Genomic DNA, 24390 nt, shown 5'->3' with positions numbered 1-24390 from the left:
TACGCACTGTTTGTTTATAGGACCTAATTTAAATAATAGCTGATAGCAAAATCATGTCCTCAGATGCGCACGAAGCTACAACATATCGGAAGCTTGCTTCACAAAATATATATGCATCAACTGTTAGTTACATAGATAAACTCACCAGTTTTCTCAGCTTATGCTCACAGGTAGCTGAGACTGTTGCCGCACAATCACAAAAGCTTTTGGATAACTTTTCAATGACTTAACTAGTTGGCGACTTGGACCTAGATACTGACTTAGGAATAAAATACGCATTGTCGTAGGGTTAATCAATATTATATTTTTTCCCCAAAAAATGGCGTCATGCGAAAGGGCATAACTTTAGTCTACACAACTACCTCAGAGAAGATTCACGCAACTCTCCCAAATACTCCGCATGGTGAAATGTTTTACATTTTCCCACTGCTTATGATGGAAACGGCATATGATTGGATTAGGTCCAAAACTCTGACAGCTAAATGACACGCACGGAGACTATTATGGTCCGGCAAACCGAATGTAGTGACTGTTTCGGCCTCAGGCCGAAACAAAAAATCGCAGGATCGTAATGTTTTCAAAGTTCTTTAATTACAAGAACTTTCAAAACTTTACTCGTGGCTATACTAATGTTTCTTATTAGTATTTAGCATTTGTGAAACGTTTATTTGGAGGAACTTCAGTTGTTCCGTTTTTCTTAATTTACTTTTTTAATAAAAAAGAATAAAAACATAACGCGGGAAAAATAGTCTCGTCATATCATTGGTCGAGTTCGCACGTGACTATCTCCATGGGAACAAGTGAGCAACACATTCAAAATGGCGGACGAAAGGTAAAGATCATTTTTCGTTTCGTATTTTCAAATAAAAACGTTTTTATTCGAGCAAAATGGCTAAAAAAACTGTCGCTGATAAGTCAGACAAGGGAAGTGCTTCAGCTGACAAACATGCTGGTGATAAAACTCCTGTAGAACCGGTGAAAAACGCACAAGAGCCAGAAGATCTTGGTAAGATTTTTTTGACGTATTTTTAAACTGTCTTTCTCCTGGTTTTGTAAGCTTACATATCCATTCCTTTTAAATTTTCCTTCAAAATGTTCCCCTTTTGTTATTTATTAACCGAAGAAAACACTTTGAATACTAATTTTCCATAAAATACAAATGTTTACACACGACTGATTAGTGATATGCAGTTATTGTTTACTTTGGACACATGTCTGTGTGTGTAATATTAAAAAGCTGATTTGCTTTCTAAATTACGGTTTTGTAAACTCCGGTAAAATAAAATATCCCATTCAATAATTCCTTAATACCTTCAGGAACATTTCCTCCGCTATTATTTAGTGCCGTAGGGAATATTTTGATAGTTTGTTTGGTGCGTTTGTTAAATGCATTTACCACCCATCTTTCAAATTTCCTGCCTAATTTCATGGAAAAAATATTATTTCCTCTGCTTAAAAGAACAGTTTTTCTTTGTGTTTTCCGACATCTATACTCTTTAAAAAACTTCAACTGTGTAACCTTTTTGAGTAGTTCTCATTGTATAGTTGTTTGTCGTAGAGACAAGCCCTTCTTCCAGTTTCATACCAAAATTGCCAAGTTTACTGTAGACGGAGCATTTCCTTGCTACAGCTTTGCTTTGGCGCGACATTTGTTGACAAAAAGAAATTTGCAATTAGAAATTAAGCCCAAACATTTGATAATGTTTGCCGCATTAAAGTCAGTTTCGAAGATGAAGAAAGCAATCAAGAAAGGAGAAAGGCCAGAATCTAGGAGTTCTACTAGTGCTTCTATTGTGTTAGAGGCTCCAGAGATTTTCATTCAAGGCCCTATATTGATTTTTGGAGGTTTGTGATATACTTTATTATAAAGAACTTTTGATTAAATGGTTGCTCTGGTCAGGTAATCCATAAAGGATATTCAAAACGTTTTCTATACGATGTAGATATTTAAAAGTTAGATCATTTAAAATGATTTCTTAAAAAGTTGGGATTGCAAATCATGCAGTGCATTTGAAGTTGTATATATATATGTGTGTATATATAAATCTGAATGCTTTAGTCTATACTTTCAGTAGAGTGCTTATGATGCATTAAGTTGCAGAGTGTAATAGATTGTAGATAGATTAAATACATGACATCACTTTCACTGTTACTCAGAGTTTCATGCTTGCATGATCATCAGACAGACTGATCATGAAACTCGAAGTAAAAGTGATGTCTTGTATTTAATCTATTTATAATACACCATTTCTCTGTTTCTGAAAAATTTCAACACTATACATGCATATTATATAGGTAACCTTACTTGTACTTTGTATTTCCTTGATCTCTCAAACCTCCAGAGACCTACTGTGTATTAGTAAAAGCTGTTGTCCTCTTGCAGAACCCTGGATGTTTGAGAGAAAATGAAGTTACGAATATTTGAATGTGCTAAGGAGTGTTTATGGAGGATATACGGCCCCACAAGCTTCTAGCTTTAAAGCCTACCGTGTATAAATAAATAAAAAGATTTATTACAAAGTACAAATGGAGTTACACACATATATGCATAACATAATTTTTCAGAAAAGTTGTATATTGTTGTTCATATAACAGATATACTGTATTGCTCATGTTGGAGATCCCTAATAACTAAGCTACTTTTACAAACCAAAACCAGGCTATTAAATCAATATATAACACTTTAACTTTAACCAGGGGACTTAAAGGTAAAGGTAAAGCACCTATATTTAACGTCGGTAGTTCCTTCAGTTGAAATTCAACTGCTATCAATGGAAGCCGACAGTGCACACTTTACCCCCTCTCTCCATCAGTGCTCTGTTTTAAGAGTATTTAAAGCTGAAGCTACATGGATTAAGAGAGAAGTCGAAACAGATGTGGAGATCCTAAGGATCGAACCGTGGACCTCAAGCTCTGAAGGTCGCACACTAACCAACTGAGCTACGCCTGCTCCTAAACTTTGGCTTTGACTTTAATGATGCATTGTACAATCTCTCTCAGGCAATATATTATTTCAGTTATTTCAATATTTTGAAGATTAGTGTTTAAATTAATGTTATGTATAATTTTTGAAGCTTAACTCCTTTATAATTATATTATCATATGATGGACATCACCATGCTTAAAAGCATGTTGACACCAGACTAGTTTCTGAGTGGCAATGGTTTTCTGCGTGACATGTGCCAAAATTTTAAGATGCGTGATTGTGATAATTATTATGCATGCCCAAATAAGTTGTGTCATGATCAGATCACATATGGCAACTATTCATGATAGGTCAAAACATTGTTCTTAAACAGTGATTTCATTTAAATATTCAATGGGAAATTTGCTGGAAACCCCCTTTGCTTCATAAGACGTAAAAGTCTAAGTCCCTTTTTATTCAAGTTTATTTAACAAATAAAACAGTTTTTTCCGTGCTCCGTTCAGTAAAAGCATGCAGGAAGTGGCATAAGCATGAAAGAAGTATAACAAGAAGCATGAGTGAGCCATAGCCATGTTTTATTACTAAACTTAGAATTTTTCAAAAGACTCCCCTACCCTGGAAATTCCAATTTTCTTCCATACAAACTCTGTAATTTTGTTCTTTCTCTGACCCCCTGACCCCCCCCCCCCCCCCACCCACCCCTCAGAATTTTCAAATTCCTCTGTGGGGGGGTGGGGGTATGGATAATCTCTGAAACTACCTACACATTAGTACAAATAGCTTGATGAAGTTGGAAATTCTCCTTAACTACCTACAACTAACAGTCATTCCCAATTACCAACCCTTATGATTAGCAGAAGGTAAACAATACACCCTGACAATCCCCCCCCCCCCCCTAGCCCCAACCCCCACCCCCACCCCCACCCCCTCCCCCTCTATGATTGTAAGAATAGGTCCTGGACTAATGTCTGGAATTTTAACGTGAGCAATCTGACCCCCCTCCCCCCCCCCCCCCCCCCCCCCCCCATCCTCCCCAACCTCTTGAGAATGCCATTTATATATTATTTTGAAGGAACATATAGGAAGGCCTTTGCACTGGTTATCCTACAGATTGACAGCAGTGATATAATATTTGTTAAGTGCTTTATGGCTCATTATTCAATTTAACAGGACAATGAATAATGTAAAAACAATGAAAACCTATTGTTCTAAAACATCGGTATTTATTGAAGTGGATTCAATCAAATGATGTTCTGAATGAGCTTGGAATTAATTAGGATCACTATACTATTGTCATAACAAATAGCTCCTCTAACTCTTTAAAGTAAAAGCATTCCAATTAAAGGATTATTTCAATGTCAGATAAATAGAAATCTTTTTTGAATAAGTTATTTTTAAATTCCTTTGATGGCTTTGTGTTTATATTCAAATTTCACCAGCCATTTGAAGTCTCAGGTCACCTCCTACAGCAACCAGCTCTCAGTTACTTATTCCTGTTATGACTTCTTGTGTAATTTCTTACAAAAACTTCAATTTTTAACTACTTAATTATTCATCATTCCGAAGTATTTTTATAACCTAATTGAGGATACTCAATTCTACAGACGAGTCTTCTCTGCTCCATTTAAAAACAACAGCTAAGTGTTATAACGATTCACATAATTAAGCTTTAACAAATCTGTTCTTAAAATCTTGGTGTTTGACTCTCTAATAATCAAATCTATATGACTTGCTTAACTTCAATCAGCTGATAACTGTCTGTGCTTCATTGTTTTAAATTGTGTTTTATGGAGAAAAAATCATGTTACTTATATTTTCAGATTTATAATCTCTTTAAATTGGCTCTCAATCTAAATACATGTTGAAGCATAAGGGTTACATTTTGCCATAATAGCAGAAGTTAGATTTTGACTTTAAAAAATCATATAAAATATTGATTTTATTTTTATCAATTCATAGCTTGAGTAATTATTTCATAATTATCTGAGTAATTCTTTCTGTCAGTTTGTTCCTGATTTGATAATTTAGAGTACTTGTCTTACTATATTGTATTAAATAACAGTATATTTAATATGCCATTGACACATGAATTCAAATTTTAGTGCAAAAAATTTTTTTTCTGCCAATACAAGTTACTGCAGCACTTAAGATTAATGAATTCCTTGGATACATAAGAAAGTGCGGTTATAAATGTTTAGATGTACTTAGCTATTTCAAATATGTAAATTTGTTATTAAGGTAGCATAATTAATTAATTTTGGTTCGAGTATATATATATATATACCTGACTGTAAAGAAATATATCATATAGTTGCAAATGATGGAGACAATCAAGGAATCCATTGAGTCAGAGGAAACTAGCTCTATTGATAATGAAGATGAAAGTTTGGATGTTCAACCAGGTAGCTAGTCTGAAGATTATCTTCTCTTTTGGCTATGATTCAAAGTTTTGTAGGAAGGCTAGTAATTAAAACACCTTGCCACATGCATGAAGCAATGACATTGCACTCCAGTCTGTCATCTGTTTCCACTTATACACTGTTTCTGACTTTGATTCTTAATATTATGCAAACTCAGTAGTTGTGAGTTGCCCGTAGGAATTTGGTTTCTGTACTACTGCCATTTAAAGATGTAAAATGTACCGACTGATTATTTTTGATTTACACCATAAAAATTCTAATCTTACAACCAATAAATCTGAGTGTTGATCCCTTATTGAAGCCATTTATAGGTCACTAATTTTCTCATTCATTTTAAAAATACTTTCTTTGTTTTCTTTCTCTATCTCTGTCATTCTTGCTTTCCTTAAACCATTGCAGCCTGAATCTTTATATTCCACAGAGCCATACACACCAACAGGCAATTTTGAAGCAGATTTCTGTGAGTTAGCAATCCGTGCAGGGTTCCCTACCATGCAGGTAGTGCCACGCCCTCACCGTCCACCAACACCAACCCCTACTCCACCTGAACCTGCCCCAGTTACTGGAAAAGGTGACAAGGACAAGAGCGGGGGTATGTATTATAAGCATAAGTGATGATACTTAAAAGATGTAGTCATATCAATTAATATTATTATATAATATTATCAAGAATTATAATCCTTCTAATTGTCTAGTGAGTAACTTATAAAAGATTTTTCAAATATTTGCCAAGTGGCTAGAAATATTTCATGGGTATATTTAAAGGTGCCAAGCCCAGGGGGGGGTACTCTTGCCTGTTTAGGATAGGGACGTGCCGCTGAGCCCTCTGAACCCTGACCCTGTTCCAGAGTAAAACTCGCTGAAATTCATACCCTGTTCCAGAACGAGATTGCTGAAGACCCTGTTCCAGAGAGGAGAGAGCGTGATTTCATATAACCTGTTCCAGAGCGAGCAGGATTTTATATGCCCTGCATGTTCCAGAGTAGAATCGCTGAAAACCATACCCTGTTTGGCGGCATGTACCCGTATAGCAAATATAGGGGACCACCCCCCGGTGTGCCAAGAGAATCTTTGGTAAATGCCTCACTTTAACTTATAACATTATAATAAAAAATCCCTTAATTAAATTGTCTCAGTTTTGATTGCTGGCATTGCTATTACAGTAATATACATGAATCAATTAAATGTTTTCACAGTCTGTACATGATTTATGGTATATAGCTTCCATTTCCATATTGATATAAGGTGCGTTAATTAATAAGTTATGAAATATCAAGGTAACGATATATTAAAAAAATAATTACATATATTTATATAGTGCTCTTTTACCATATGTATATGTTCAAAGGTGCTTCACAGAACGAGGGGTGGTTAGGCACTGAGGGCGGTCACTACCAGGGTTTCTTTTTACATCCTCAGTCAGTGGTTCTTTTACGTCCCTAAAAAACCCCACTAGATTGCTTGTTTTGTAGCTAAAACTCTTCCTTGACATAAACCCTTCTATTTTAAAGTCAAACTTTTAGTCATCGAGCAAAAGCGGGAATAAAAATAAGCCTTCGTTTCTCATAGCTTTCGATTTGTTTGTTGTCACACAACGCCGAGAGTCCAATCGCTACTTTGCTACTAAGCCAGCCAAAATAACTCTGAAAAACTCAACTAGATTTCTTCTTTGTAACTAAAACTTTTTATTTGTCAGAAAAGTTATTCATTGAACGCAAGATTCTATTAGTCGTCGTTAACTCGCACGTAAATGAGGAGATGTAAATATCCTCTCAGCTAGGTTTAGATTTCTTGATCGACATCTGACCAGAAAATTTATAAGTTTCGATGCCATAAAACACAATTTAAATTTATCGACATAGACTCAAAATTAATATATATATGTAATATATATTCCTGATTTGTGATATTTAACATTTTGAGATAAGGTAGCAAATCGACTTCTATTAGTAGCGAATCAACTTCTATTAAGTAGTGAATCGACCTTTTAGGTAAGTAGCGAAAGTGCAAGGTAGCGAAAAGACCGGATACCACTAAAAGTGCTGTCGAAGGGTTCATTTGCACTTTAAGACTCAGCAATTATTGGGAAAGACGTTGATCTATAATTACAATCATAAGGATAGTGTATAATCATGTTTTCCTCTTGTATTATCATGTGGATTGACTGCTCATTGTTCAATTTAGTTAAGGAAGAGTTAGTCAAACAAGAGGAAGGCACCTCAACAGGAGAACCAGAGGAACCTCCACCAGCGACATACACTGTTAAAGACAAATACACCTACTTTAAACCAAGGGTTGAAGTGGAGCTAGAAGAAGAGGGAAATAAATCCCATGTTAAGGAGATTTATATGAGAGGTAATTAGACCATCTGTCTTCTATCCACAATATAAACTGTATCCTTTCCCATCTTTGCATCCATCCATCCAATCCCATTCTATCTCATCGCATCCCTACATCCATCGATCATTGTCTTGCATCTATGCATCCCATCCCATCCCTGCATTCATGCGTCCATCATCCTTGTTATGCATCCATTCCTCCTATCCAATCCCTGCATCCATCCATCCTTATTATGCACATTTATCCATCCATTCATCCATCCATCCATCCTTATTATGCATCCATTCATTCCATCCCATACCTACATCCATCCATCCTTATTATGCACATTTACATCCTATACCATCCATTTACCCTGCACCATCCATCCATCCACCCATCATTATGCATCCATTCATTCCATCCCATCCCATCCCTGCATCCATCCATCCTTATTATGCACATTAAATTTATCCTATACCATCCATTTTCCCTGCACCATTCATCAATCCAGCCATCCTTATTATGCATCCATCCATTCATTCCATTCCTTTCCTCCATTTATCCATCCATGCATCCCATCCCTGCATCCATCCATCCTTATTCAACATCCATCCCTGCATCCATCCATCCTTATTTAACATCCATCTCTGCATACATCATCCTTATTATGCATCCCTGCATTTGTCCCTCCATCCATCCATCCATTCTATCCCATCCTTGCATTCCTTATGAGCCTGATCTAACACCCATCCAACCATTGGTTATTATTTGTGATACATATTGCATGCATATATTTGTCTGCTTTGCCTCAGAAATTCATTGATTCCTTAAAATGTTACTTCTTTCTTAGGCTGGAAGATAGATGACAGAATTCTTGAGATACTCACAGTTACCCTCCCACCCCTGGAAAAACTCACTAAATTAGAGTAAGTCTTAAGGCATTAATTTTATGGTTTGGTTTAAAAAGTAATACCTAAGAAATGGTAAAAACTATTTACTATTGAAATATTATTTTTAGATTATTCCATTCAAAGTTATTCCATTTATTATAATTCCTTTGGGGTTTCCCCCCTTTTTTACAACTATTATTTATTATAAAATGACTGTTTTAAATGTCACATTCTGATTGGTTGGGAGCCCATGCTTAATGAGAGCACACAGCACATGCGCACACTTTCAGTTGCATCATTTCCATCCAAAAAAGATTATTGTAATTTGTATTTTTCATAAAAGAAATAAAAAACTTGCCTGCTGTGCTGTGTGCAGTTATAAAGAACTCTCGAGAAGTGTCGAGAAGCATTCCCCTATACGTCGTGCTTCTCCTGTGTTTCTGCCAACCCTACGTGCTTTAATTATGACTGCACACAGCACACCCACAGGTTTTCTATTCTTCATTAGTTATTTTGGAAAGAGAGTCCTCCGTCACAGTTGGAGGGAGTTTTTGCATGCTTCATGAGAATAAGAAAAGGACTAGTATTATAATTGTTCACAAAAATTAACAATGAACATTCACCTTTCACAAATTTTAGAACAAGTATGCTATCATGAAATAAGGAAAATAATTTTTCCTTGTCACAGATCTTAAAATTTATAAAAATATCATGACCTAGGTTTAACGCAAACACCCTTTACCATTCCTGTTTGATAAGCCGTATTCTATAACAACGTGAATGATATCTAAGGCCTAAAATTTGGAAAACATTCTTGAACTCTGTGTGGAAAAAGTCTTTCTGGTACTATTATAGTAACTTTATTGATTCCATTATTTATCTAGTAATAATCTAATGATGGTTTTATATTTACTTTAGCATGTGGAATAACTGTCTTACAGACAGCAGTCTAAACATCCTAGCTAATGCAGTACAGAACTTACCAAACTTAAGGTAATAACCCTATTTAAGTTAAAAGAGTGTGAGCCTGAGTGTGTGCATCAGATCCTATTCTGGATACTGATGGCTTTTGAAGTATTATTTATTTGATAGTTTTTCCAATTCTGATTCCAGATATTAAGATTACATGCTTAGAAGTTATTTATGATAAACACACATAAATGACAGCAAATCCTCTTTATAAAATAACTGTTATGAATGTCGCATTCTGATTGGTTTGGAGCGCATGCTTTATGAGAGCACATTGCACGCGCACGCTCTTTCCGTTATCTGTTATTGTAATTTGTATTTTATAAAAGAAATAAAAAACTTGCTTGATGTCCTGTGTGCAGTCATAAAGCACTTGGGGATTGGCAGAACACTCGAAAAGTGTCCAGAAGCACTCCACTACGCGTCGTGCTTCTCCTAACACTTCTCTCGTGTTCTGCCAACCCCCAAGTGCTTTATGACAGCATACAGCACGCACGCGTGTTTTCTATTTCTTCAATATACCCTAACGCACTGGGTTATTACTTTATCAACCAACATCTTGGTAACTATATCATGATATCAGACGAAACTCTCTCTCAAGTCAAAAAAAAAAAGTAAATAATTTGGAAAGCTGCGTAAAAAAATATACTCCAGTCTGCCCTTACTAATGTCCTTATATTGATATTGACCTGTTCAAGCTGAGTGTTGATATTTTCTTATAGAACCTTGTGTCTGGATAATAACCCGCTTACATTACAGAGATATGGAGTCCTACTGGGAGAAGAAAGCAAGTGAGTTAGCTATAATTATAGAATATTACAGGCATCCCAGACCTCCTATATATCCTATATTTCCTATAATTTGTATAGGATCCTATAAAGAGCCTATATTTAAAGAAAACCTCCTATATTTCCTATAAATAGGACGACTGCTGATTGATACATTTATATTTTACACTGTTTAGCATATTTGGCGAAGGAAATAAAATGGCCCCTTTTTTTTGTTTTTTGTAAATTTTTATGGCTTTTTAGTTCTGCAAATCATTGCCTGTGCACCCTCCCTATCCCTGGTTATATGCCACCGAAAAGCTATTTTAGCTCCTATAAAGTGCATATATTTTTGGGAAAAAATCCTATATTTTCCTATATTTAGAACTTGCACAGCCTATATTTCCTATCAAATTTGTCTAAAAAGTGGCTGGGATGCCTGATATTATAAAGGAATCTGATCCTTTTTAGAGATTATCTTGTTAAGAGAAAAATATACAGAAGTGATAACAAATAGGATATTTGCAGTAGGAGTGCATGGATGATGAACGAGCAATGTGTCTTAACGTCAAAAAATGAGGACTCATTTAAAAACTCCCAGTGTATGTGCTCTTTAAACCTCACTTCTGAAGTCTGTAAACAGAAGCAGAAATTAGAAATAACAAAACAAGCTACTCCTGGACTCGAGCTGGCAAAGCCTGGTTGTACTGGAGTTTTAAGAGTTGTCAATAGCATGAATGGAAGGACAGACGGATGGGATGGATGAGATGGGATGGATGGGATGGATGGATAGTAATGAATGAATGAATAGATGAAGGAGAAAACAAGCTACTCCTGGACTCAAGCTGGCAAAGCCAGGTTGCACTGGAGTTTTAAGAGTTGTCAATAGAATGAATGCAAGGACAGATGGATGGGATGGATGGATAGTAATGAATGAATGAATGAAGGAAGGAAAAAAATCGAGAAGCAATTGCACCATTTATGAGTGGAGAGTTTAGTTTATTACTTATAGTTATTATATAGTTAGGATAGTACACACGCACTGATTGGTCAAAAACTGTGCTTAATGATTGAGCAGAGCTGACGCCATCTGCGTGCACTAAGTGCTGCTAGATCTTGTGACCATTAAATATCGCTTTGAATTAGAGAATAGAATTTCTAACTGTCTTTTTCATTTTCATGACATGTTTAGAATACAGCATCTCTCATTACGTAACTGTTATATCAATAACATGGGAGCAAAGATGATTGGGAATGCTCTGACAACAAACAAGTCCCTTGTCACGTTAAACTTGTGCTTCAATAAGATTACCTGTGAGGGTGCTGAAAAACTAGTCAAGGTAGGCAATATTTGGTTTGAGATTTGGATTATTCACTTTTTCATGTTTCTGTCTAGTAGTATAGGGGATGGGGGTTCCAGCGCAACGACAACCGGAGGATTACCCGTCTAAAGTACCCACCTCGATTCGTACCGCGATTACCCGCATCCCGCGTCTATGTAAGATATGTTAGTCTATATATGGAGTGCGAAGATTGTAAAGAGTTTGTTTTTGACTTCTGTATAAAGTGCTTAAAACCCAAGTTTGTACCTACTAAGCCAAATAAGTATATTTGTTGTGGTAAGAAAATGCAAATAGAAGACGACACGTCAGCACAATGTTACGAGTGTGGTAAGAATATTCGTAATGCTGTACCAAATGCCACCAGAGAGCAATATTACGCCAATGGAGGTCGTAAGAAGACTCCATACAAAAGAATAAAATACTTCAGAGACTGGATGAGTCACATACAAGGTCATCAGCCGGTATATTTAGACAACGAAGTAATGGAAAGAATTATAGACCACTTAGAAGAGCCAACGCCACAAAGCCTGCGGAAAACGCTAGAAAAATTAAAGCTAGGGAAGTATTACAAAGCTATTCCCTATCTTTTGTCTGAAATTACCGGTAAGTCTATTCCTGAGGTTTCTGATATGAGCAGAGCCGAGTGGATGTTTTGTCAGCTGAATAAGGATATTCCTTATTACCCTGATGTAATCTATGAAATATTTTACAAAATTGACCCCAACCACCCCCTGTTAGGATGGATTCCGAGAAAATAAAAATGCAAAACTGGCGTTTATTTTGCCAGAAACCCCACTGGGGAATGCATCGCGCAGAACGCCAAGCTATCCCCAGTGGGGTTTTTTGCATTTTGGGCTTACGGGGCTTATTTCATCCCGCGCCAGAGGCCCTCTAGTACATACACATATATCTTTCTTACGACCCACCAGAGGGTGAACTCCGGACAGCGTCCCGAGACACCCCCTGACTTTTCCAATCGCGAAACCCCCCATCGCGGGGTTGAATCGCACTTTCTACCCCTCCCCCCACGGTTGCTGTGAGTGGGGGAGGCTTTTTTTCACTCACAGCAACCGGTCCAAATGCGTCTACAGCGAGGCTCGAACTCGGGACTTTAGGCCTCCCCAGCCCCAAAGTCCACGATCACAAGCGAACGCCAGACACATCTGGACGCTTATGTATGTGAAAATTATTATATTTATGTCTTACACTCTAATTTGCATATTTTCTAGACTGACGTTCGATATGTAAATAGAATCCCGTCACGCTCTTTTCGAAGCAGATGTTTACTGAGCAAGCTTTCTTTGAAGCTCTTCTTTCGCTTCTTGGTAGATCTTTTTGCGAGATTCCTCGGAAAGATCTTTTACGACTGTTTTTTTATTTCTTATGTCCGACTTTAATTTCTCGTACTTTTCCTCTTCGGCCAGAATAAGCGAGAATTCTACGTCGTCTATCTTTCTATCACGCAAAGCCTTTGAGACAAGGTCAGTGATCGTATTTACTTTAGCCCTTGACAGAGCTATTGTCGTGTCGTGTTTTGATATTTTGCTTGACAACTGTTTCATAATGCCCGTAGCAACAGCCGAAATAATACCACAGGCTGCCCCAACGCCGGCCAAAGGAACTCCAACGATTATTCCCGGTCCAGTAAGCGAAGTAGCAACGCCGGAGCCCGTTAACACAACAGATATGGACCCTGAAGTTATCGAAATCTTATGTAGCGTACTCCGGGCTCTGACGTATTTTTTTCTAACTTTTTCATAGTGTTTTGTCTGCCCTTCCAAGTAAGCCAGGATTAGATTTACCTTATTCAAACGAAAGTTCTCGGCATTCAATTCATTAGGTAAATCAGGATAGAGCGGAGGTGCTGATGCTATAACATCCATTATATATAATGTACGACGCTTTTGGGAATGATATTGAGGAGCAGCCACATCACGACAACCGGGATTACTGGAATTGGAGAGAATTTAGGAAAAGGTTTCCACATGCGGGTGCTAGTAAGTTCGAAAGAAGACCCGATGGTATTTACTATAACGGCTCTAGGATGTACAGCAACGAGGATTTGAAGCCTACGCTGGTTAATCAAATAGACGATCAACTGAAGCATTCGCCAATGCATAAGCCAACGCCAGCGCCAACGCATGTTGAACCCAGTTGGTCAAAGGAATTATTGCTTGGTACCAGTACTTATCCGATACCCGCAGTTTCATTTGATAAACACCCAAGCTTGGACCTAACGCTGAACATGCGGATTTCTAACAAGCATTCCTTTCCGTTAAAGGTGCGGGATATCTTCAAAGACGTACCCATTATTCATACCACCGCTAAGGAATCTCATGAATGGTTAAGTGGTCCTAACATGCGTTATTGGCCGCAGCAACTAAACTTTGCAGTTTGGTGTGCCACTAGCGGCTGTGGTGTAAGCGCAAGCTTGATGAAGAATTCAATATTTATGTTTCATTTTCACTTCACGGTTAGAAGAATACTGCATGAAATGGGTGTTATTGCGCTGCCGGGAGATGCCACGTTTTATCCAAGAGATAATAAATACAGCGTGCCGGCTTATGACAGACTTTGTAAGGAGTTTGACGTTGTAGGGAAGGATTTCCGATGCACTGCCGGCGCTAACGATGGTCTGGGGTATATTTGGGCTTATTGGGGGATTGGTGGACACGAGCTAAGTGATAAGGAAGTTCATGCGTTGAATCTACGATGGAACACTGGGTATCACAAAGAAACTCACGACAGTAGCACCTTCTTTGAACCAAACGCTAAGACCACTAAGGAAGTTAGAGACGGACCTTTGTTCAAAGACGAGGGCGGTAAGTATGCAGGGGCTAATCCACTGATTATCAAAATTACCAACGACGAGCAAACAAAGCAATATCTTAATTTCATACCCCCAGAAGGTAAAGGACTAACCAAAGCCGGCCTTGCCCGTTTAAACCGCAGCATAGAAGCTTACGTGTATTCTATCCTTGGAGCTCAGGTAAACACCCGATCCAGCATAATCGGAAATACGGGCGCCGCAGAAGAGACGCGAGCCGAAGCCTTGATCTTATTTGAAAGTTCAATCTTGGAGGGCGACATTAGCAAGGGCGTACAGCGTTACCAACTAGCTATACAAAATTCTAAGGCAAGGTTGGACTATGCAGTAGCCCCGGGTTGTTGGTTAATGCCTAGTAATTTATCTATAAATACTGGTTCTGTAGTAGGATACAACAACAAACTGCAGCGAGCTACTAAGGATATGAAGTTTGGGGTGAACGACGTGAACTCTGACACTCTTAGGAACATTCCTCACTTCGTAGAGAAGCCAAAAAAGTCACACGAAACGAAGCTACCCACAGTTAAGAAACCATCAAAGAAGGTCCTACCTGCGATACCTGAGGAATATAACCATAACTTACTAAAAGCCGGCTTAGCAGCTGCAAGCATTGGTCTGAGTTATTATATATGGCGATGAACAAGCCCTACATGGCTGGAGTAGATTGTGTTTATACGACTTACACAGGCGAGAAAAAATACACCCAGAGCTCTTGGGTTGATGTCACGGGGATGTCCGTGAATTTGAACTACTCGGGAAAGAAGTTAATCCTTTGTAGTATTTGCATTGGCACGAGAAGCCATGCCAACGTAGGATTTAGGTTCCTGGATGACAATGGAATACTGCAGCCCATGCGCGTAAAAGATAATAACAGGGAGCCTGCGCATTTCTCCGTAGAGCCCAACCCAGCCAGCACTGAGAATTTATCGGTTTGGACTTTCCACATGGTGGCCGATTGCCATGGGAAGGTAAAGCTGCAGATAAGAGTAGACGATACGGGAAAGGTTACGGTAAATAGCATAGAAAATCAAAGGGATACAGCCTATAATCACAAGACCATTAGCACTCTTACGGTGCTTAGCCTTTAAATATATGAACCCACACGTAAAAGAAGATTGGTTTTTTTCATTACCTGAAGGAATATTGGCATCAGGGTGATGAATGGATAGACATTTGCACGTGGGTTAGAGTTGGAGGGTTGGGGTTAATCATATGCACCACTAACGTTAGTGCATTTAATGACGCTAACGTTAGGTTTAGGATTATTGACGAGAATAACCAACCATTATTACCTTACAGAAAAAAAGATAATAATAGGAACTTAGCTCATTTTACGTATGAAGCCCCCAGAAGTTTAGAAAATATGGCGCCAGTAACGTTTCACATGATAGTTAATTGTCAATATGCAAAGCTTCAATTTTGTCCAGACCACATGGCAGGTTCGGGGTACCCTGGTATCGCCATGATTAATCGAACTCATGACAAAAATGCTACTTGGAGTCATAAGACCATTAGCACCATGACTGCCATACCCTTGATACCAAATTATCAAGGCGGTGTGAATACTATCTTTACTTATCCCCAGTCGAGGACACCTCGGACACCCGACGACGATAAGCCACCAGTAATACATAAGGATAAGATTAACCCTTCATTTTCTTTAAGAGTACCACGCCAATAGCTACTACCAAGATCCAAACGTTATTCCCCACGAACTTCAATAGTTCTCCGCCGGCCCTAAGTGCCAAGGAAACGACCGAACCCAGCAGCCCAGGCAAACCGGCTGCCATCTTTTTTCCTAAGGCCGTCAGTCCATTGCCTAATTTTTTTACGCCTGCGCCTGTAGCCTTAAGCGCAGAAAAGATCACGCCTACTACGCTTGAAATAGCGACCGCGAATGCCAGTGGAATACCATACTTCAAAAGGGCTCTTTTTACCTTTTCCTTGGTGGTAAGCCCCAATTCTCTTTCCAGGTTTTCCTTTTGCGCATGTAATTCTGCAAGGCGCTCCTGAAGGGTTTCTACTTCCTTTTGAGCAGCTTCCCTTTCCTCTTCGGGACGATTTTGGTCCGCAACTACTTCCTGCTGCCGCTCTATTTGCCCCTCCAGGTCTTCGATAGCCTGATCTCTTTGCCGGATTTGTTCTTCCTTAGCGTTAATTTCGGCAACCAACTGCCGCCGTTCCTCTAAAGAGTTAGCTATGGTGGTACGTAAGTTCTTAGCTTCTTCCTTGCTTATGTCTAGGTCTTGCAGGGCAAGTTCGAAGGCCTTTTGGGCTTGGTCCCTATCACGTAGGGCTTTGTTTCTTTGTTCTCTCATTTCCATTATTCTTTGGTTCTTGTCGTCAACTTCTCTCTTTTGAGCATCAAGGAGTAGTCGGTTTTGTCGCATATAATCTGCTTCCCTTTCTTCCAACGTTTCTTGTAGTCCTTCGACGCGCTTTTCTAGCGCGACCTTTTCATTCAGGGTTTCCAACCTTTCTAACATGCTTCTAGTGGCACGCTGGAAGCCTTTTAATCTTGAGACGTCACCCCTAACTTCACCATCTTTATCAAAGAGGGGTTGTGGTTTCGTCCAGCGGTCTTTGTCAGGATATCTCAGGTCCTGGACGCTTATGAGGACTTTGTTTCCGCGTTCTGTGAGCCTTACGTCGTCAGCATCGAAACGGGAATAACGCTCATTTAGCTCTTGCATTGCCCACTCTACAGTTTCCCGCGCGGTTGCTTCACCCATGTTTTGAAGCTCCAAGTACTCAGGGATGGGTTTGCCGTGGTGTCTTGATTTCCACATGCGATTTAAGGTGGCCTTGGCGCTTTTCCATCTACTACCATATTTATCGTGTAAGGCTGCGTCGTAGATTAAGGGGTCGGTTTCCAGGCCTTTAGTCCATGCGTCGTATTCTTCGTCGTTAATATCGACTTGACCTTCTTCAGTGGTGGGATCAAAATCTGTTCCTTCTACTTCCATTATATATGATAAGCTCAAAGTTAAACCCCAATATATTACCTAAGCAGGTTGGCGGACTGAAAGCAGAACGCACCTTTCACCGGGTTACATTCACGCCTTCTAGCGCAAAGCCTGGAGAAACCTTGTACGTAGGCGTGCCCCGCCTAACGGATAACCTAGTGTTAGTTCCTGGTACCTTGGCGTTAAGGTTTGATTTGACGGTGCAACCTAACGCCGCAGATGAAAGGATTATCGTTAACAACCTTGGTCGCAACATCGTCTCAAAGATGCGAGTAAAGTTTGCCGGGGAATCCCTCTTAGACTTAAACAACTATGACCTTTACACCACCTACAAAGATCTGTGGTTGACTGCATTCGAAAGGGCACAAAAGATAGAGCAGGGTATTGGTAGCACAATCTTACGTAAGGTTAGGACTCCTACCAAGACACAACCTACTGACGGCAGCGGAGAAACCGCAGTGGCAGATGCAAAGGCCATTAAGACAGCCTATGGTACTAAATACGTAATACCATTGGACTTTGAGGCTATTACCAGCCACGGAGTTTATTATCCTAGACAGTTGAGTGAGTTGCAGTTTGAAGTGACCTTAGCCAACATAACTAACATCATTGGCGGGTTAAGCACTGCGTTGTCGGGAAGTATTCCTCCATATGCCATTACCAACCTGGAATTGCAGTATGAAACCATACATTCCGAAGATCTAGCACGTAGCGCTGGCATGGAATACAGCTCCGGAAAGGCTTTCTTGTATGACCACGCGGTAATGTACAAAACCTTTAGTTTCCTGGATAAGACAGACGCGGTAATTACTCAGAGCATTAATTTACCACGTCGTAGTCTTACAGGGCTGATGTTGGTATTTATCAAACCTTATGAAGCCGGTAAGCGCGACTCTGAAGCCTTTCATAACCCCAACATCACCAACGTCGGGATTAGCATCAATGGAGTTCCAAATAAGGTGTATTCGCAGGGAATGAAGCCCTCAGACATCTACAGGGAAATAAAAAGAAAGTTTGGGGATCAAGTTGCACCCGGCGAGTTCTTTACCGATAAGTATGCACTGTGGATTGACATGCGAACCACCAACGACGAGGATTTACATGGACAGGGATTGCGTCTGGTAACTACCCAGGACGGTATTACCCTGGAAATCAAGCGTGACTTAAACACTAGTGCAGGCGACTCAGACAAGATCAACGCATACGTCTTTGTGGTGTCTGACGCGCAACTGACTGTAGAAATGAATCAGCTAAAGAGTGTTGCGTATTGATTCGCGCGCTGCGCTCCCTCATCCAAGAAAGGATAAAAATATCCCTTACGTATATAATGCTTCGCGTATTCAAAAACAACAACACCAAACTGCAATGCATAGTGCAAGGCGATAAACTTTATTTCAAAGCGAAGGAGGTGGCTTTGGCGTTGGGTTACGTTAACTCTAGGGACGCAGCTAGAGCACACGTCTCAGAGGAAAACAAGGTAACTTTAGGGTCTATAAAGGGTGTCAATCTGACTGACACCCTTAATGCGCAACCACATACCGTTTACATCACTGAAATGGGTCTTTATGAGTTAATATTCGGATCTGAAAAGTCCGTAGCTAAGGAGTTCAGAAAATGGGTGTTAGGCGATGTTCTCCCTACCCTCAGGAAAACAGGTAAGTATGAAATAGAGCGGCGCTTTGACAGTCCTAATAAGTTAATATTCAAAATAGAAAATGAATTTGACCTGCATAAGAAGGTCGTAAACTACATACGTCGATTCCACCCTATCCTACTGCTCGCACCAGGTCTTGGAGAACTACAGGACTCAGCTAGCAAAAGGATAGTATGTTGGCAGAAAGGTTACCAGGCAGGTCAGCCTGACATCTTAGTTCTCAATGCACATAAAAAATATAATGGGTTATGCTTGGAGTTGAAGACACCTAAGGGTAACGGTGTATTATCCTCAAAACAAGAGGCATTACTCGCACAATACGAAGCAAATGGTTATCTAACTATGGTGTGCAATGATTACGACCTTATATGTAGGGAGATCGACGCCTATGCTGCCGGTATTCGCATCCCTTGTCCTTGGTGTGTTAAGTCCTTCAAATCCCAAAATACTTTACATACACACCAAAGAATGTTTCATAGATATAATGATAGTTGAACAGACACACTGGCGTGAATTAGTCCAAGGCATTTCATACAGAATAAAAAATTATGTTGTGTTCGAAGACATTAGCCGTTTAAGGTTGGTCTTGGAACACGACGGTAAAGAGTGCACACTGTGGGCACCGGACTGCGTGCGGTATGTCCTTCAAGGTGAGGAATTCACACACATACGCAGCTATGGTAAGGTCAGCGGTCGATGGAAGTTCGACGTTGAAAGGAAGGTAGATGCTAATCCTCTGTGCGATTAGAAGTCATCCTCATGGGCGGTTAAGTATTGGTCTGCTACGGCGGACCTCATTTTTTCTGTTATCTGGTAAGCGGATACGGTAATTAAGACGCCTCCTACGAATGCTGCGATTTGAGGTATCATATATCTTTATCATTTTTCCAAGCCTTTCGTACCGCCAGGTAATGGTCTAAAGGACGTGGTCCGTCGTATAGACAGCACCAAATATGTTGTCCGCTCCGTTGACAGCCGCAGCGATCGCAAATAGCCTCCCAGTGTTCCCTGTCCTCCCATTTAACGCCCTCAACGTCGTCAAAGCCTACAAAGGTTTGGTCAATTTCCTTCTTACGTTTTGTCAGCGCCCGGGAGGTTTCAAGGGGGCAACAGCGTTCGGCTATGTCACCGTGGGTTTCGCAGGCAATACCTTCTAGGTGGTAACGGCGGCAGCGGTACTTATGCCAGTTCTCTTCAAAGAAGGGCTCATCACAGCGGCGGCAGTAGTTATTTAGACAGACTTTGTTGTCGCGGTGATATTGTAAGGCTTGGAGGGTGGACAGCTTTTGACCGCAGTCACCGCAAAGGGTGCTTATGGGACGGTATCGCAGTCGCTCCATATACATACCTTACAGATCCTCTTTGTGAACTAAAGTTCTTTGTGTTTTAGGATCTGTGGGACACCAATGCCCAACAAAGGATCCTTCGGGGAATACCTTATTACAATGAGGACAGATGTATTTTTTCTCCTCACGAATTATGCAGTCGGCAGGTAGTTCACACGTAATGCAGTCCATATATTGAAAGGGTAACTAGAATTCCTCCCAGGCTCCTGCGCCTTAACTTTGATGTAAGGAGATCTTAATAATATCTTATTATTCTTTCTTAGGATACGTTACGTAAAGACTTATTTTAGGGTCCTTCATATTATCCTCTTTTTATTTATTATATTAAGTAACGTTAATAAGATATCATTAAAGAATAATAAGGTATCATTAAAACTAAAGACCCTAAGAATATAAGCCTAATAACATTCAAAACATTAAGAAATAATACCCTATCATTAAAACTAAAGACCCTAAGAATATAAGCCTAATAACATTTGAAACATTAAGAAATAATGACATTAAAACTAAAGGCCTTAAGAGACCCTACCCTATCAGCAACAACGAAGTAGGATCATTAATAAGGCATAAAGAACACCCTACTATAATGACGTGCAACGATTGCAACAAACGATTCAGTTCCTTACAGCGACTTAACTATCACACCGAAAACAAGGTCTGCTTTAAGCAACGCGCAGCAACGACATGCGAACATTGCAATAAGACCTTTACGACCAGCCAAGCTCGTTCCTACCACGTCAAAAACAAGGTCTGCTTTAAGCAACGCGCGACAGAAACGACATGCGAACATTGCAATAAGACCTTTGCTACCGCGCAAGCTTGTTCCTACCACGTCAAAAACAAAGTCTGTCGCCGAAACAACGCACACAACCTTACTTGCGAAGAATGCAACAAGGTACTAAGCTCTCCTCAAGCACTAGCATACCACATGGAACACAGAGTCTGCCTCAAATCTCTTTGCAAAAGCTGCAACGCATCCTTTGAAGATGCCTGGCACAAATACAGATGTAAACGATACGACCTTTCAGAAGTCGTCTGCGAAGAGCATGGCGACGTAGCAGAACGTTGTTGTCCAGTCGACACGGTAAGGCAATTAAACAACCAGAAAAAAGAAATAGACAACCTCTTTGTGAACTTCGACGTCACATTTGAAAAGGTCGCCTGGGAGAACGTAGACTACTGGAACGACACTTGCGATAAGTGTGGCTGCGTCAGGAAGGAACAACACTTGTGGCAGTGCTTATACGATCCATCGCAAGCACGTACTTTCAGTCGCTACGCCGAAATGCGTATGAAAGATGCGCTGCTACAGAAGGCGGAAATGCTACGCCAGCAACGACGATGAGGTTCTATGGAGGATATTGAATGAAGTCCTTAACGGACTCCGCAGCCCAACCCACTATCGTTAAAACCGCACCAAACCGTTCTGCACGCTTCAGACTACACATTTCATCATACAATTCCTGCACACGCTCTTTTAACCGGTCTATCTCCTCCCTTTGTATTTCTATGGTGTCTTTTTTATCCTTTGCGCCGGCGGTAATCCTTCTTACTGCTTCCACTGGTTCCATCTATATATGAATCCAGATCACATGCCTTGTAATGCTCTGATAGTAGGACCCACCGGCTGTGGAAAGACCCAGTTCATCGTGGAGCAGCTATTAGGGCCCTTTAGATACCGCTTCGACTACATAGTGTTATTATGCCCCACCTACGTAAATAACCGCACCTGGGAAGGCATAGGAGTGAAAGATGACGACTTCTTTGTGGACATATTGGACCCTAACGAGTTATCCAGCCATTTGAAGTTTTGGCACAAACAATTCCCTAAAGATACACAGACTTTACTCATACTGGATGACATTGCCTGCGGGGACGACGTAAAAAGACGCACTTCCGAATTAGTGAAGCTCGCCTTCAGCGGCAGACATGACAACATTAGCGTTTGGTTGCTCTCGCAGCAGCTTACCAGTGTCTCTAAACCCTTCAGGGAAAACATAGGCTCCCTGGTCGTATTTTATACACCCAGTAAGTCTGACCTGGAAACCATCTTAAGCGACTACGGCGGTGAGATATCCAAGGAACAGTTGCATGAATACATGCGGCATTTAAAGACGCATCAACATTCCAAGATGATCTTCTCTTTGAGGTTTCCGTATTCAATAAAGATCTTTAACTCCTAATGTATATGGAGATTGAGCAGCTCTTAGATGAAGTCCCCACACAGTTAGACGAAAGTAACCTCAAGGAACAACTCAACATCCTTGTGTCTTCGGGGAAGTGTAAAGAAATGATAGGCAAGGAACTTACCCATGAGCAAGTTAACAAGTTGTCAGAAGAGGAGGTTAAGAAGTTCCATAAGAGGTACGAGGCCGCCCTTGCAAGTAAGACCACGGACGCCGTCGCAGACTCCGCTATCCGACTTGCGACTAAATTACTTGGACTTGCACTGCCCATAGACGATGTGGAGCAACTGCGTAAGGACATAAGAGATGACTATGTCATCGCCCAAGAACTTAAGATAACCTGCGGGTGGTTGTCTTTGAAGTGCGGTAAGTTAATGGCAGTAGCCTCTGCAGCTTTGCACGTAGCTCAGCACGTTGACTTGAAAGAGGTACTAGGTTCCTTTGGAACATCTTGGAAGGACTTCAAGAAGGACAGAGAAGTTGAAAAGGTCTTTCAGGCAGCACTTGCTGATAATCAAGTCACCTCAAGTACTTAGTCAAGTCATTATCAAGTCGTCTTAAGTCATTCTCAAGTACTTAGTCAAGTCGTCTTTAAGTCGTCTTAAGTACTTAGTCAAGTCATCCTTAAGTACTTAGTCAAGTCATCCTTAAGTACTTAGTCAAGTCATTGTCAAGTCGTCTTAAGTACTTAGTCAAGTCATTGTCAAGTACTTAGTCAAGTCGTCTTAAGTCATTCTCAAGTACTTAGTCAAGTCATTGTCAAGTCGTCCTTAAGTACTTGATCAAGTCATCCTTAAGTCATTGTCAAGTCGCCGTCAAGTTATTATCAAGTCCTTCAAGTCCTTAGATATAAGATGAGTGGCACCGAAGAACAACCTCAGGAGGAGCAGAAGATTACCAAGCCTAAATCTGCAGGCAGAGTTGCCGCGGGAAAGAAGCTCGCGGAGATGAACAGAAAGAATAAAGCCAAAAAAGAAGAAAAGGTGGAGGACGAAAGCGAATCCTTTTGGAATCCCGGCTACGTCATCGGCGCGTTAGGAATTGCTATAGCAGCAGGCAGCTTTTACTTACAATGGCGGAATATGAAGCCAGAAGTAAAGTGGGAGGCCCCAACATATCACGCACCTGTGGAGGTCAGAAAAAACAAAATCCCTGAAATGGAATGACCTTCTCGCTTTGTAATATAATGTCGACTGCATTGTTGAAAACTGTTGAAGAGGCAGCTATCATTACCTCTATTGTTGCGGGTATTGGTTGGGTAGGTAAGAAAGTGCTCAAAGAAGACTTTACTGAAGACCCAAGCAAGAGCTTCGCTAATTTCGCTAAAATGACCGCTGCCGTTGGCGGGGCTATCTTGCTAAAGGATTACCTACGAAAGGAAAAGTACCTGCCTAACATATAATGGTTAGCTTAGTCGCAGATGGAGTCATTGCAGCTTTAGCATTTACAGGGGCTAATTATGGCGGTAGATATCTGGATAAATTAGTTAGCGGTGATAGAAACGCAGAATCTAACGCCGAAAGAAAAAGGCACGACTTAGCGCTGGAGAAATATCAAAGGGACGTGGCGGCTTGGAATAAAAAAAGACAAGCCTACAGGGATTGGTTGGATAAGAATTACCAAGACAAAATGCAGGCGGATAAGAACTTCGAAAACACAGACTACGCCTTCAAACTTTATTCGCAGGCGCACCCAACAGTGGCGTTAAAGAAGCCTGACTTTAAGAATTACTACCAGCCTTCTAAGAAACAAAAAAATAGTGAGTTGGTCTTCG

At 40.2% G+C, this 24390-nt stretch overlaps 2 protein-coding genes across 4 annotated transcripts in view; both read left to right on the top strand.

The window, feature by feature from the left end:
- Window positions 1-806: 806 nt before the first annotated feature.
- The window catches only part of LOC116289933 (leucine-rich repeat-containing protein 71), a 40897-nt gene continuing 17313 nt past the window's right edge, over window positions 807-24390 (top strand). The window contains exons 1-7 of one of the 3 annotated variants that reach the window (XM_089027286.1): window positions 807-1006; window positions 5768-5938; window positions 7531-7701; window positions 8519-8594; window positions 9477-9551; window positions 10250-10318; window positions 11487-11634. In XM_089027286.1, the coding sequence (XP_088883412.1) occupies window positions 889-1006; window positions 5768-5938; window positions 7531-7701; window positions 8519-8594; window positions 9477-9551; window positions 10250-10318; window positions 11487-11634 (828 nt within the window). In that variant the 5' untranslated portion in view covers window positions 807-888. Of the gene's footprint in view, window positions 1007-1618; window positions 1846-5182; window positions 5329-5767; window positions 5939-7530; window positions 7702-8518; window positions 8595-9476; window positions 9552-10249; window positions 10319-11486; window positions 11635-24390 lie in introns of those variants that run through there. The other 2 variants (XM_089027285.1, XM_089027287.1) reach the window with 2 other exon arrangements.
- Window positions 12486-15678, top strand: LOC148912486 (uncharacterized). Its single transcript, XM_089027288.1, has 2 exons — window positions 12486-13118; window positions 13478-15678. The coding sequence occupies exon 2, from the start codon at window positions 13529-13531 to the stop codon at window positions 15101-15103; it is 1575 nt and encodes a 524-aa protein (XP_088883414.1). The 5' UTR covers window positions 12486-13118; window positions 13478-13528; the 3' UTR covers window positions 15104-15678.

This window comes from Actinia tenebrosa, unplaced genomic scaffold, assembly GCF_029948245.1.
Source record: "Actinia tenebrosa isolate PJP-AT-01 unplaced genomic scaffold, QUT_ActTen_1.0 PGA_scaffold11__36_contigs__length_13525064, whole genome shotgun sequence".
Taxonomy (NCBI): domain Eukaryota; kingdom Metazoa; phylum Cnidaria; class Anthozoa; order Actiniaria; family Actiniidae; genus Actinia; species Actinia tenebrosa.
Note: the sequence above shows the minus strand (reverse complement) of the source record. Positions and strands in the feature narration are given on the sequence as shown.

What these genes read in the sequence shown, in the direction of transcription:
- LOC148912486 (XM_089027288.1), top strand. Translation starts at nt 13,529, where the DNA reads ATGTACGACGCTTTTGGGAATGATATTGAGGAGCAGCCACATCACGAC.